The 11919-nt window shown below is 38.6% G+C and overlaps 1 protein-coding gene across 1 annotated transcript; it reads right to left on the reverse strand.

Moving 5' to 3' along the window:
• Positions 1-1046: 1046 nt before the first annotated feature.
• LOC143881134 (V-type proton ATPase subunit e1-like) lies at positions 1047-8532 on the reverse strand. The gene is made up of 3 exons (XM_077384133.1): positions 8122-8532; positions 5312-5359; positions 1047-1467 (listed from the first exon to the last, which is right to left on the reverse strand). Exons 1-3 carry the CDS (start codon positions 8217-8219, stop codon positions 1401-1403), a joined length of 213 nt encoding a protein of 70 aa, XP_077240248.1. The 5' UTR covers positions 8220-8532; the 3' UTR covers positions 1047-1400.
• Between the last annotated feature and the right edge of the window lie 3387 nt (positions 8533-11919).

Genomic DNA, 11919 nt, shown 5'->3' on the forward strand with positions numbered 1-11919 from the left:
GTAATAATTGCATGTCTTGTGGCGCAACATCAATGTCCCCTCCTTGTTCTTTCCAAGCAAAATTTCTCTAAAAACAAGGAATTTGGCTTGGAAAATGATGCCTCTCCCTCTCTCTCCCTCTCTCTCTCTCTCATGGAAATGACACCCCCTCCCACTGCTCTACGAGGTTGGCAACCGGTGACAAACATTTGATTTACCTAGAATTTACCTTGTAAAATAGTGATAAGTAGTGTTTGGTTGCCAACCTCGTATTGGTAGCTAGTGTCATTTGAGAGAGAGAGAGAGAGAGAGAGAGAGAGAGAGAGAGAGTCATTCTCAAGGAAACCACGTAAAATTCCACCTTTTTGTGGTTTTTGGCTTGGCTTTTCTAGGGAGGTGATAGGGGTGATACATAAGTAGACATGCAATAATTAACTAGGAGACATCCCCTAGTAGTCTTCAAGGATTTCAATGCTATTTGGCAACCAAACAGGGGGTGGGTTTTGCTGACGATGCACCTAAAATGCCAAGCAAAACCCTCGAGTCCTCCCGGCTTTTGTGCAACCAAACACACCCACCCTTACCGTACGAGCATTTCGATGCTCAACGAACCCAACAATCTCCAGAAATTCAGGGCCCGTTCTGCAACATTTCCCATTCTCTGAATTTCGGAGTGGGCTAAATGGCGGAACAGAATCACCCAAAGAGAGTCCATTTAGCTTCGAGATTTCAGCTCCCTCTGCAGATTTTGAGAAACAGGCGCAGAGGGTCGAGTTTGCCAGACACCAATCTCTCCCTTTTTTTCACATTCTCCGGACAGAAAAAAGCACAAAAGCGCTACAGAAAATAGTTACAGAAAAAAGCACAAAAGCCCTACGGAAAATAGTTACTGAACACACCCTCAGTACCACGCCGAACCTCACAACACATACATAGAAACTTTAAACATATATGTTGTTGCCTATAGACCCAGAATCCATCAGCTTAAACCAGGTTTAACATATAAATCAAGATCTGAAATGCATGAAAATACGCGAGAGTAAAATCACACACCATTATTGAGTACATAGCCAAATCACCAGGGTTTATTCTCAATATTTCATCGGAAGTAATCAAATTTATTTTTCTTCTGAGGTGTAATGAAATACCCCGCAAATCTTTCCTTCAATGATCCTAAAATCAAAAGTTTCTATGAAGCAAATAGAACAACATAATGCAACACAACTATTTCTACGAAGTTTCAGGCACTAGACATTGAGTTCTTCAATAAGTAATACACAGAACATTGTTCCAAGAAGAGGTCCAAATTCTATTGGCGCAGACTTCAAAGGCATGAAAAACCTGAAATAATTAGCTTTTGAGCAATTGATCATACATAATTTCTATTACCTGAAAACCCATTACTCTTCAACAGATGTCTCTCACTCTCCTTCATTCAGTATAGGAACGATTAGTGGATTCAGCTGCGCAAGATATACTATTGCCCACCTAAAAATGCAGGAAAGAAGAACTCAGTAACAGAATTTTAGTCTTCATATTAAGAACAGGAGAAAAGAAGTTCAGAAATCAAAATTTGATTGCAAAGGTCTAATTCACTGACTGAACCAAACATATGTTTTATAATTCTTTATAAATTAAAATCATTTTTAAATAATTTCTCATGTATCTAATTTATATAGGTTTATCTTTTTAAAATTTAAATTTAACTTATAAGTAACAAATATAATGAATATTTACAGCTATTAAATAAATAAGATCGTGGACAAATTGGCCATATCCTAAAATTCCATATTAAGTTTTTTCAAAAATTTTAATATTTGATGGCATTCTATGAGGTAAATGTATGATATGTAAAGCAACCACACTAATGATGTTGATAAGTTATATAGAGCAACCATTCTATGCAGTAAATCTTGTCTTTGGAGATTTGTTATGGTCGATGAGATTCAGGACTGTGTGGAGGGTAATCCAGTTCGTTTCCAGCATGAGAGAGAGAGAGAAAGAGAGAGAGAGGCTAACAAAGATGTTGATAGGTTAGCCCACATGGGAGTTGGTGGGACCCAGATGGAATTTTTTTATTTTCATCCTCTGTGACCCTTTCTTGTATTGGTTTCTTATTTTGTTTGTCAGTTGTTCCTTGTATTGATCGCCTCGGTCGCGAGGCTTTCCCCTTGTAGAGGCCTCCTTTTTTAATGTAATGTTCAACCATGCAAATAAAATGTAATGTTCTACCATTCAAATCAATAAATAAATTAGTCCTATATTTTGTCTGTGACCTAAATTTTCCTAACCATTCCAATCCTTTCTCCCTTGATTAATATTCCATGTTTCCAACATGAGTCTAAATCCTTTACATGATCTGATTTTTTTTTTCTAGTTCCATCATAGGACTTTATGCATTAATCTGAGCCATGTTTTCTATTCCCTCTGTATTTTAGTTTAATTTCTGTTAGCCATAGTTATCGCTTCCTCATGAAGTAAACCCAAACCTATTCATAAAGCCTAATCCAATCTTTTTGTTAGCCCTACATAAATCTCCTATATCAAATTGGCATCAGAACCTAGGTTCAGCACCATGCCTACAAGAAGTGAGAACTTATAAGGGAAAGTTGACAGATCTGTAAAGAGGTGAACTCATCTAAATTTCAGAAAAGATGAGAGATTATAAGCTTTGGAAGGTGGAAGAACTAGGACTCCACGCCAGAATGTAAACCCAATAGCTACGAGCAAGGAGGATCAAATTGCTAGGTTGGAAATGATGATGAAGTAGAGGGGACACATGAATATCGTAGAGCACATTCTTGTAATTAATGACGGTGAGGAAGATTAGTTGTGCAGTAGTATTTTCCAAATACAAGTCAAGTGTGAGGAGGTGTGCATGGTGATTGTTGATAACGAGAGCAATTCTAATATGATATCCAAGGCCTTTGTTGAGAAGGTACAACTATCGATGGAGAAGCATCCACGACCTTACAATGTGACACTGATTAATGATCATGTTCTGACTGTGGATCAGCAATGAATAGTTCCTATTGAGATGGGCCCCCATAAGGATTCAATCCGGTGTGATGTCATTCTAATGCGAATCATACATGTTCTTTCGGGGAGACCATGGGTATATGACCGAGATGCTACTCTTCGAGGTAAGAGTAATACTCGTGCTTTCATTTTCAAGGGAAATATATCATTCTTAATCCATTGTACGTTGGAGTTTAAAATGTCAAGAAATGTGTATTTTGGACAATGAATTGAAGAAACTTTGCAACGTGCTTATCATGATGCAGTTTGAGGATGAATGCAAAGAACAAGATGTCATAGTTGCACTAGAGGTAGATGATAATATCATTGAAGAGAAGCCAACTCTTCCTCATGAGGTGCAAGAGGTTCTTTCAAAATTTCCTGACTTAGCATCTGATGAGTTGCGAGAAGAGCTACCAGCAATACGTAACATACAACACACTATCAATCTTGCACCAGGATCCATATTGCCTAACTTACTGGCCTACCATATGAATCCAAATGAAGATGCATACATAGGAGACTTGTTGCAAAAGGGTTTCATCTGCGAGATTCTTAGGCCACGCGTAGTGCCAGCTTTTCTGATGCCAAAGAAAGATGGATCATGGAGGATGTGTGTTGACAGCCTAATGATTAACAAGAATACAAGATACCCATCATGTACTAATTTCCTATTCCTCGCTTTGATGACATGTTAGACATACTTTCGGGGTCCACTTATTTCAAGATCTAATCAATCATGATGGTTTTAAAATCTCAGTCGAATAACAAAGGATCTTGATTCTAATATATAATCACATGGCTTTCACAGAGCTGACTCAATCTTCATTCAAGTTTCTTCAAATTTCTCAGTCTTTGATTCTTGATCTGTTACTCCAATCTGTGACCTGAATTTTGTCTTTTCTACTTCTTCACATTTATTCACTCCTATATTTTTTATATAACCTGAATTTCCCACCCATTCCAATCCCTTCTTTCCTCCCTGTTTTTTGCATGAGCCTAAATCCTTCACCTGATCTGAAATTTCTTTTCAGTTCTATCATAGGACTTTATCCATTAATCTGAATGTTGTTTCTATTCCCTCGGTGTTTTTATTTTTTGTTAGTCATAAATGCACACCCAACTAGGATGCGGACTTGGTAAATAGAAAATATCTTAGCAGATATTCCTTTTTGCATGTCCACATGAAGATAACTGCATCATTCACTTAGAAGGCAGTCCTGCATACAAGTAACCTACTTAAAAGAAGAATAATTTGGCATCTTCGAAATGAACACTCCATTAGTATTGGGGCAGATCCACAGAGTGCCCTAGAGGAGCAACACAATGGGAAATGATTGCATCTACTGCTAGCAATCATCGTAAAAATGAAATTATAATGGACTATATTGATGGGAGCAAGCTCTTGGAATCATTAGAAACTGAAGAAAGTCTTTGATGACCTATGAAGCCTAATCACATCAGCAAACATTAGTCAAATTGTGTGCCATGATGTTATTATATGGGCCCCTTCACACTCGGGTAAATACTCAGTCAAAACAGTATACGGAACAAGTAATACTAACACTAAAAGGCACAATGAAAAAGTGATTGCTTGGAAGATGGTAGGGCTAACTTGTAAAAGTAAATCGAATCCAAAAATGACTTGAACGGATTCAATTGAGACATTGCTTGAAGTCTTGAAAGAATGGGCTCACGGTATAAGCGAAAAGCACATAATAAAACATCCTCTTCCATATAGTTTGTACTAAATGTCTTTCATAGGTTGCTATTTGCTAATAAGATAAGCAATAGACAGAATGATACATTATTGCATTCTTTTCCATCTAAGGTACGGCCAAAAGGTTTATTAAAAGATTGAACACTAAAAGAATCTATCAATACAATATTTTAATCTACAATATCCAAATCGCATAACAAAATCTTGTTTAGATTGAGGCCAAGTTATGTAACATGTAGCTCAGGCATATATTAATTGTACAAAACAACTTATTAATAGAAAAAGCATCCTTTCAGAGGGAAATGGTTCATGGATCAAGTTTTTCATGACATCATGCATTGCTCTTCAATTAAATATTTCATTATAAACAATGGACCTGATTTTGTAAAAGAATAGTCTTTGAAAAGCATTATAGCTATCCAAGGATACTTGAGTTGGCAGTCAGCAAAGAAACATAGACAAGAGTAATGTCATGCGAGAACCTTGTAAACATAGAACGGCTTCCAAAAGAGTTCAAACTTCAAATTTAAGATGTTACAAAACGTCTATAATTTCTATGCCAAGTAACTATATGCAAAGGCGATGAGGACTTACATCATCCAACAGCAAACTGTTGCCGTAATAACCAATGTTAGGTGCAACCTGCAACAGAGAATGCATTAACCATTAGAGATTTGCTAATGAAGATAGATTTTTTTTTCGAAAGGTAACAATTTTAATTAAGAGAAACAGAACAGAAACAAATCTGTCATAGGGACGAGACGTCCCATACAATAGTTACAGCAGAACCCACACAAAAGAAACCCTCCAAAAACTGCCCACCCTCCAAGCCCTTAATTCACCTCCCTCACGTCCTGAATAACAATCTCCAACCCTTCCTTTGCCACTCCATCTTTTGCCAACTTATCAGCAAGTTCATTTGCTGATCTCTTCGTATGATGGAAGTCAGGTCCAATTTCAGAACTAGATCCCTAGTCCAGTTTCAAATGAATGCTTTGGATCATCCTAACAAAGTGGGCCCACATGTGATTGGGCACTCGAGTGTATCATAAGCTTGGTACACTCGAGCGTACAATCATTTTCCTCATATATATATGAGGAAATGGTTTGTGAGCAGTAGAGCTCACAAACCATAGGGGGTCCACATTTTGGGGGTGATCCTAAGCATTCATTTGGAAGGCCCCATCATAGATGGGGTGTGTACCAAAAATCAGTTCCATTGGATCATCCTAACCCTTCCATTTGGGTGTGTGTGTGTGTGGGTGTGGGGGGGGGGGTGGGGGGGAGGGGGATTTGTGGACAAACAGTATCTGTCCATTTTTCCCTCCACAAATGGACACCCTAGGATGATCCAATGGAGCTGATTTTTGGTACACACCCCATCCATGATGAGGCCTTCCAAATGAATGCTTAGATAAGCTTATCTGAGCAGCTGCTCACAAACCATTTCCTATATATATATATATATATATATATATATATATATATATATAGAGAGAGAGAGAGAGAGAGACAGAGAGACAGAGAGAGAGAGAGAGAGGTGTTCCTGCGTTGTAGCGCGTTTATAACGCTCCCATTGGTTCGGTTAAGGGGTCCCACTTTACGGGCCCACAAAAAATTGACGAATGGGAGGCGTTATAGCGCACTACAGCGCAGGAACACTTTCCTATATATATATATATATATATATATATATATATATATATATGTATATATATATATATATATATATGTATATATATATATATATATAGGCGAAATTCTATCTGAGGTAGAGTTTTTATATAGGGCATCTCCCATGTTGTTTGACTCATCCAAGCCATTTCCATAGAAGCTGACATAGATAGGTTGTTCCTAAGAAACCATCTCCATAGGATCCTCCTAACCGTTCGATCTGTAGAGGCACAAAATGGACCATTTTGCAGACGTCCATTTTAAACCTCCACAAATCAATGGTTACCATGATCCTATGAAGATGATTTCTTAAGTACACCTTATCTGCCTCAGAAATTCTATCTGAGCTTGAGCTCAGATACCATTTACTATATATATATATATAGGAAATTGTTCCTGCTAACGTTAGCAGGTAAGCTTACCTACTAACGTTAGCGTAAAACAAGGTGGGCCAACATTGTTGGGGGGATCCAAAGCATTCATTTGGAAGGCCCTTTCATGGATAGGGTGTGCACAAAAAATCAGCTCCATTGGATCATCTTAGGGTGTCCATTTGTGGAGTGAAAAAATGGGCAGATTAGTGGACAAACAGTATCTGTCCATTTTCACGCCCACAAATGAACATCCTATGATGATCCAATGAAGCTGATTTTTGGTACACACCCCATCCATGATGAGACCTTTTGAAATGAATGCTTAGGATCAGCCCAACAATGTGGCCCAACCTTGTTTTACGCTAACGTTAGCAGGAACCCTTTCCTCATATATATATATATATATATGAGAAAACTGTTGGTGAGCTTAAGCGCACCATTTTTTTGGTGTGCTTCAGTTGTCATAACGCCTCCCATTGGTGCGCTTGTGCGGGACCCAGCAGGACCCAAACATTTAAACGAATGGGACGCGTTATAACAACTTAAGCGCACCAAAAAAATGGTGAGCAGCGCACCAACAGTTTTCTCTCTCTCTCTCTCTCTCTCTCTATATATATATATATATATATATATATATATATATATATATATATATATATATATATATATATATATATATATATATATAGAGAGAGAGAGAGAGAGAGAGATCACGAACATTCATTCAACACTTGAGATAGAGGGAGAGCACAAGTATCCGATCAACACTCGAAAGAAACAAATAGTTAATGTCTCCCAGATCACAAAATGATAAAATGAGGATGATAGTCTCCGTATCTGTTGTTTCAATCACCACCATTTTCATTGGCAACAACAAAATTGGATCCAATAACATCAAATATACAATTCCTAAGCTGCACTAAAAAAATACTATAGGGTGTGTTTGGTTGCACCAAAGTCACGGAGACTTAAAAGGGTTTTGCTTGGCATTTGGGTGCCATGCAAGCAAAATTCCCCATTTGGTTGCCAAGATAGCATTGAACTCCTTGGAGAGTCCTTGGATGTCTCCTGAGTAATTATTGCATGTCTGGTTATGTGGCAATCTTGCCCTTCCTTATAACATCCAAGCCAAAATTCACAAACCAATGCATTCGTCATTTCAGGATTCTGGTACCAGAATCTAATTCATGGATCTGATTGTAGTTCGAATAACAGAGAACCCATCACCATAAAACCCTTATGTGTTAATCTACTTATTTTCTAACATTCAACAATTTGTAAAATACAAACAAAATTAGAGAAAAGTAATCGAATTAAAAACACGCACACACAAGGAAAGGAAGAAGATCAACGTACAGATTAACCGAGGGGCCTCTGTTGCAGCACAATCTTGAAAAGAGAGAGGCCACGACGCCTGCCAAGATGAAAATTAGGGTTGTTACCCAGAAACCCATGACTGATTCGATCTCGTCCTCCAAGCAACAAATCTAGGGTTTCTGGTTCGAAATTTGGGGATCGAGAACTAAATTTAGTAAGGGATCGAAACCCTAAGCGCCTGAGGATCTGCAAAATGAAAGATTTCAGTTCTGAATCTTCGAAATTGTTGCTGTAACTTTGGGGAAAATGGAAAATCCTCGATCAGGGATCGAAATAAAAAAAAAAGAGACACTTATTTCGGAGGATTAAGAAGCCAAAAAAGAAAGGGATGCTATATATGTTTCCCCCTTTTCTTCCTCAGAGCAGCCTCCTCTAGAGCACTTACGAGTTATGAGTTCTGACTACTTTTTTACACTAAAGGAGTAAAGGGGGTGGCCCTGGGAAGAAAAGGGAGAGACTATATCATTTACCAAAAGAAAGCCCACTTTTATTGGAGCGCACTCATGCCTCGATTCACGTGATCATATCCGTTGATCCGATAAGTCAGTCAAATTCAGAACATCTTGATCGGATGATCTAGGCTCTTGATGCATTAAGCCTGGTTTAGGGTTTCGTCAAGAAAAGTAAAGCTATTGAAAAATGACGAATGCTAGATTCACAGACGCACTTTCAGAAAAGGGAGCAAAGGGGACCCCTATTGGTCAACTTCCATTAAAGACAGTCAAGACCTTTATTTTTTGTGCCATCTTTAGTGGAAGTTGACCAATGGGGGCGCCCTTTGCTCCCTTTTTTGCAAGGGCGCTTGTAAATCTAGCATTCCTCTTGAACTAGCATTCCTCTTGAAAAATATATGCTTAACGGTTCTTAAGACTTTCAAATAGTCTTGCTTAGATATTAGGGATTTGCTAGCATCCATCGCAGATGGCATTTCGTGGATTGGCTGTTGCATGTGAGAGCAGCCACATCGGCTCACTTTTCGGCAGATTTTATCTTCATTCATGATGTGGCTGCTCTCACGTGCAACAGCCAATCATTCATGATGTGGCTGCTCTCACGTGCAACAGCCAATCAGCGAAATGCCTTCTGCGATCGACACTAGCAAATCCCTGGATATTAAACAAGTTTTAATTATGGTGTGTGGCCGTATAGTCCAACATATTGAACAGCCCACACTATAGGATGATCCAAAATGCCCATTTGTCGAGCCACAACATAAATAGGCTGTCTCCCAAGAATCATTTCCATAGGATGATCATCATCGTCACCCTCCGATCTATAGAGGGACCGCAAATAATGGAAAATTCTATATGTCGAATGATTAGAATCATCCGATGGAAATGAACCTGTTTACTGTGCTCCCCTAGCAAACGGTGCCCACCCACCAAATTGACGGTCTGGATCATCCTATGGAGTGGGCAGTACAATTTCTTTGGGGAAAAATACAAATACACCCCCTCAACTATGGCCAAATTCCACTCTAACCCTATGGTATTGAAGGTACAAAAGACACCCCTCAACTTTCTGACATTTTTAAGTAGACCCCCTCCGTTGGCAGTCTGTTAGTTTAACCTGTCGGAATGACTAAACTAACCATGGTTAATATTTTGAGGACATAAATACCCTTGTCACTGGTTTTGCAGAGGGATTAGGGTTACACCATTTCCCACCGTCGTCGTCGCCACCTCCGACCACCGTCGTCGTCGCCATCTCCGGCATCCGCCGTCACCTCCATCACAGACAATCAATCCCCACTCCATGGCTACATCAAACCCCACATTTTAAGAAGAAAAATATTGATAAAAACAAAACAAAAAAATCTAAAATATTAGGGTTTCTGTGCAAAGCATGATAATGATGTGAATGAAGACAAATAAAACCCCTACATCGAGGTTTTGAGCTGATAAATAAACAAGGGTTTGAATCAAACCCTAATTTCCAGTTGATTTTTTGTTGGGCAAGATGAGGGCATTATAGTCATTTCTTCCTATCCATCCACTCCATCACATTAAAAAAATCAACGGATAGTTTTAGAGGTGTCATTGTTAACTTCGAAACCATGGGGTTAGAAGTGGAATTTGGCCATAGTTGAGGGGGTTATCTGTATTGTTCCCTATTTTTTGAAAAGTATTGGACTGTACAGCCACATGCATAGTTTGGTGACAGATACGAGGGTATTGTCTGTAGAAGAGTAAAAAGGCGATGGGTTTATTTTTGTTATTATTATTATTATTATTTTGAATGGTAGAGGTGATGGGTTATATTAGCGCTTTAAACATTCTCCCCTATTAATTATGATGGAGATTTTTTGCATAGTTAAAAAGTCAAGACATATTTGCAAATTGAAGCGGGCAACACTGCTTGAGGAGGTGGAGATTTTTTTGCATAAAGGTGATAGGTTATTTGCTGGGCATTGATTTAGGCTTTCATATCGTGGTGGGGATTTTTTGTAGAGATTTTCTCTTCGCCATATTAATGGTGGTGGAGATTTTTGTAGAGCCTTTCTTCTTTAGACTTTCCTATTAATGACAATGGATATCTTTGCAAACTTTCCTCTTCAGACTTTCCGATTAGTGGCGGTGGAGATTTTTTACACAGACTTTCTTGGTAAAGATCTTTTGCAAATATTATTTTCGATTTTTGGCAGTGGAGACTGACAAAAGACGATAATAACAAAAAAAACGAAGATAAAGATTCTTTTCTTTTGGGAAATGATATCAGCGCAACCATGTTTCAATAAGAGGAATGCTAGACTCACAGGAGCCCTTGCAAAAAACAAGGGAAAGGGTGCCCTCATTGGTCAAAACTGCTTTATGGCAGTTATGACCATGATTTTCTATGCATCCTAAATTGGTTTTGACCAAGGGGGGCGCCCTTTCCCTGTTTTTTTGCAAGGGCTCCGTGAGTCTAGCATTCCTCGTTTTAATAATTGCTCAAACTCAAGTTGTCTTTTCTTTTCTAATTGAATTGTGGGAACTTTTTGAGAACTGTAATAATTTTTGTCATCTATTTAAATGATAAAAGATAAGATGGACTAGTGCAATTATTTAAACATGGTTGTACTGATATCATTCCCCTTTCTTTTTTCATGATAACCAATTCCTCCTTTTTTATCTTTTATTTTTCTTTTTCTACATCTTTTCCTTGATTTTTTCAACTGAGAAACGCAAATGAACATAGACATCTTAAAAGTGGCATGGATGAGATCTTGTACAACATCATAAGTGACCCGCATGCTCCCATACACCCCATTTATAAGATAAAGAACTACAAAGATAACTGGTTTAGATTTTGTTGGGAACCCTGAATGGATTAAGGATCTGGATCATTTCAGGCAAACTCTGGTCCTGAGCATTGGATGACAATGAAACATATTTTCAAGTACTTAGGAGAACCAAGCATTATTGTCTTGTGTATGGTAGAGATGACTTGGTCATTTCTGGCTATTCCGATTCGGACTTTCAGTTTGATGTCGATGGCATGAAGTCCTACTTGGGTTTTGTGTTCACTTTGGGCAATGGGGCAATGTGCTGGAGGAGTTGCAACCAAGAAACCACAGTGGACTCCACAACTTAGGCGGAAGGAGGCAGTATGACTACTCAAGTTCTTGGATGAACCGGGTGTTGTTCCCTTTGCCGAGAGGCCCATTGCGTTATATTGTGACAACTCTGGGGTTGTAGCGCAGGCAAAGGAACTTCGATCTCACTAGAAGTCAAAGCATGTCTTCTGGAAATATCATGTGATACGTGAGATCATCAATAGACGAGACGTAGCCGTTGA

Source organism: Tasmannia lanceolata, unplaced genomic scaffold (genome assembly GCF_043159265.1).
Source record: "Tasmannia lanceolata isolate RefF3 unplaced genomic scaffold, GAP_Taslan_0.1 ptg000007l, whole genome shotgun sequence".
Taxonomy (NCBI): domain Eukaryota; kingdom Viridiplantae; phylum Streptophyta; class Magnoliopsida; order Canellales; family Winteraceae; genus Tasmannia; species Tasmannia lanceolata.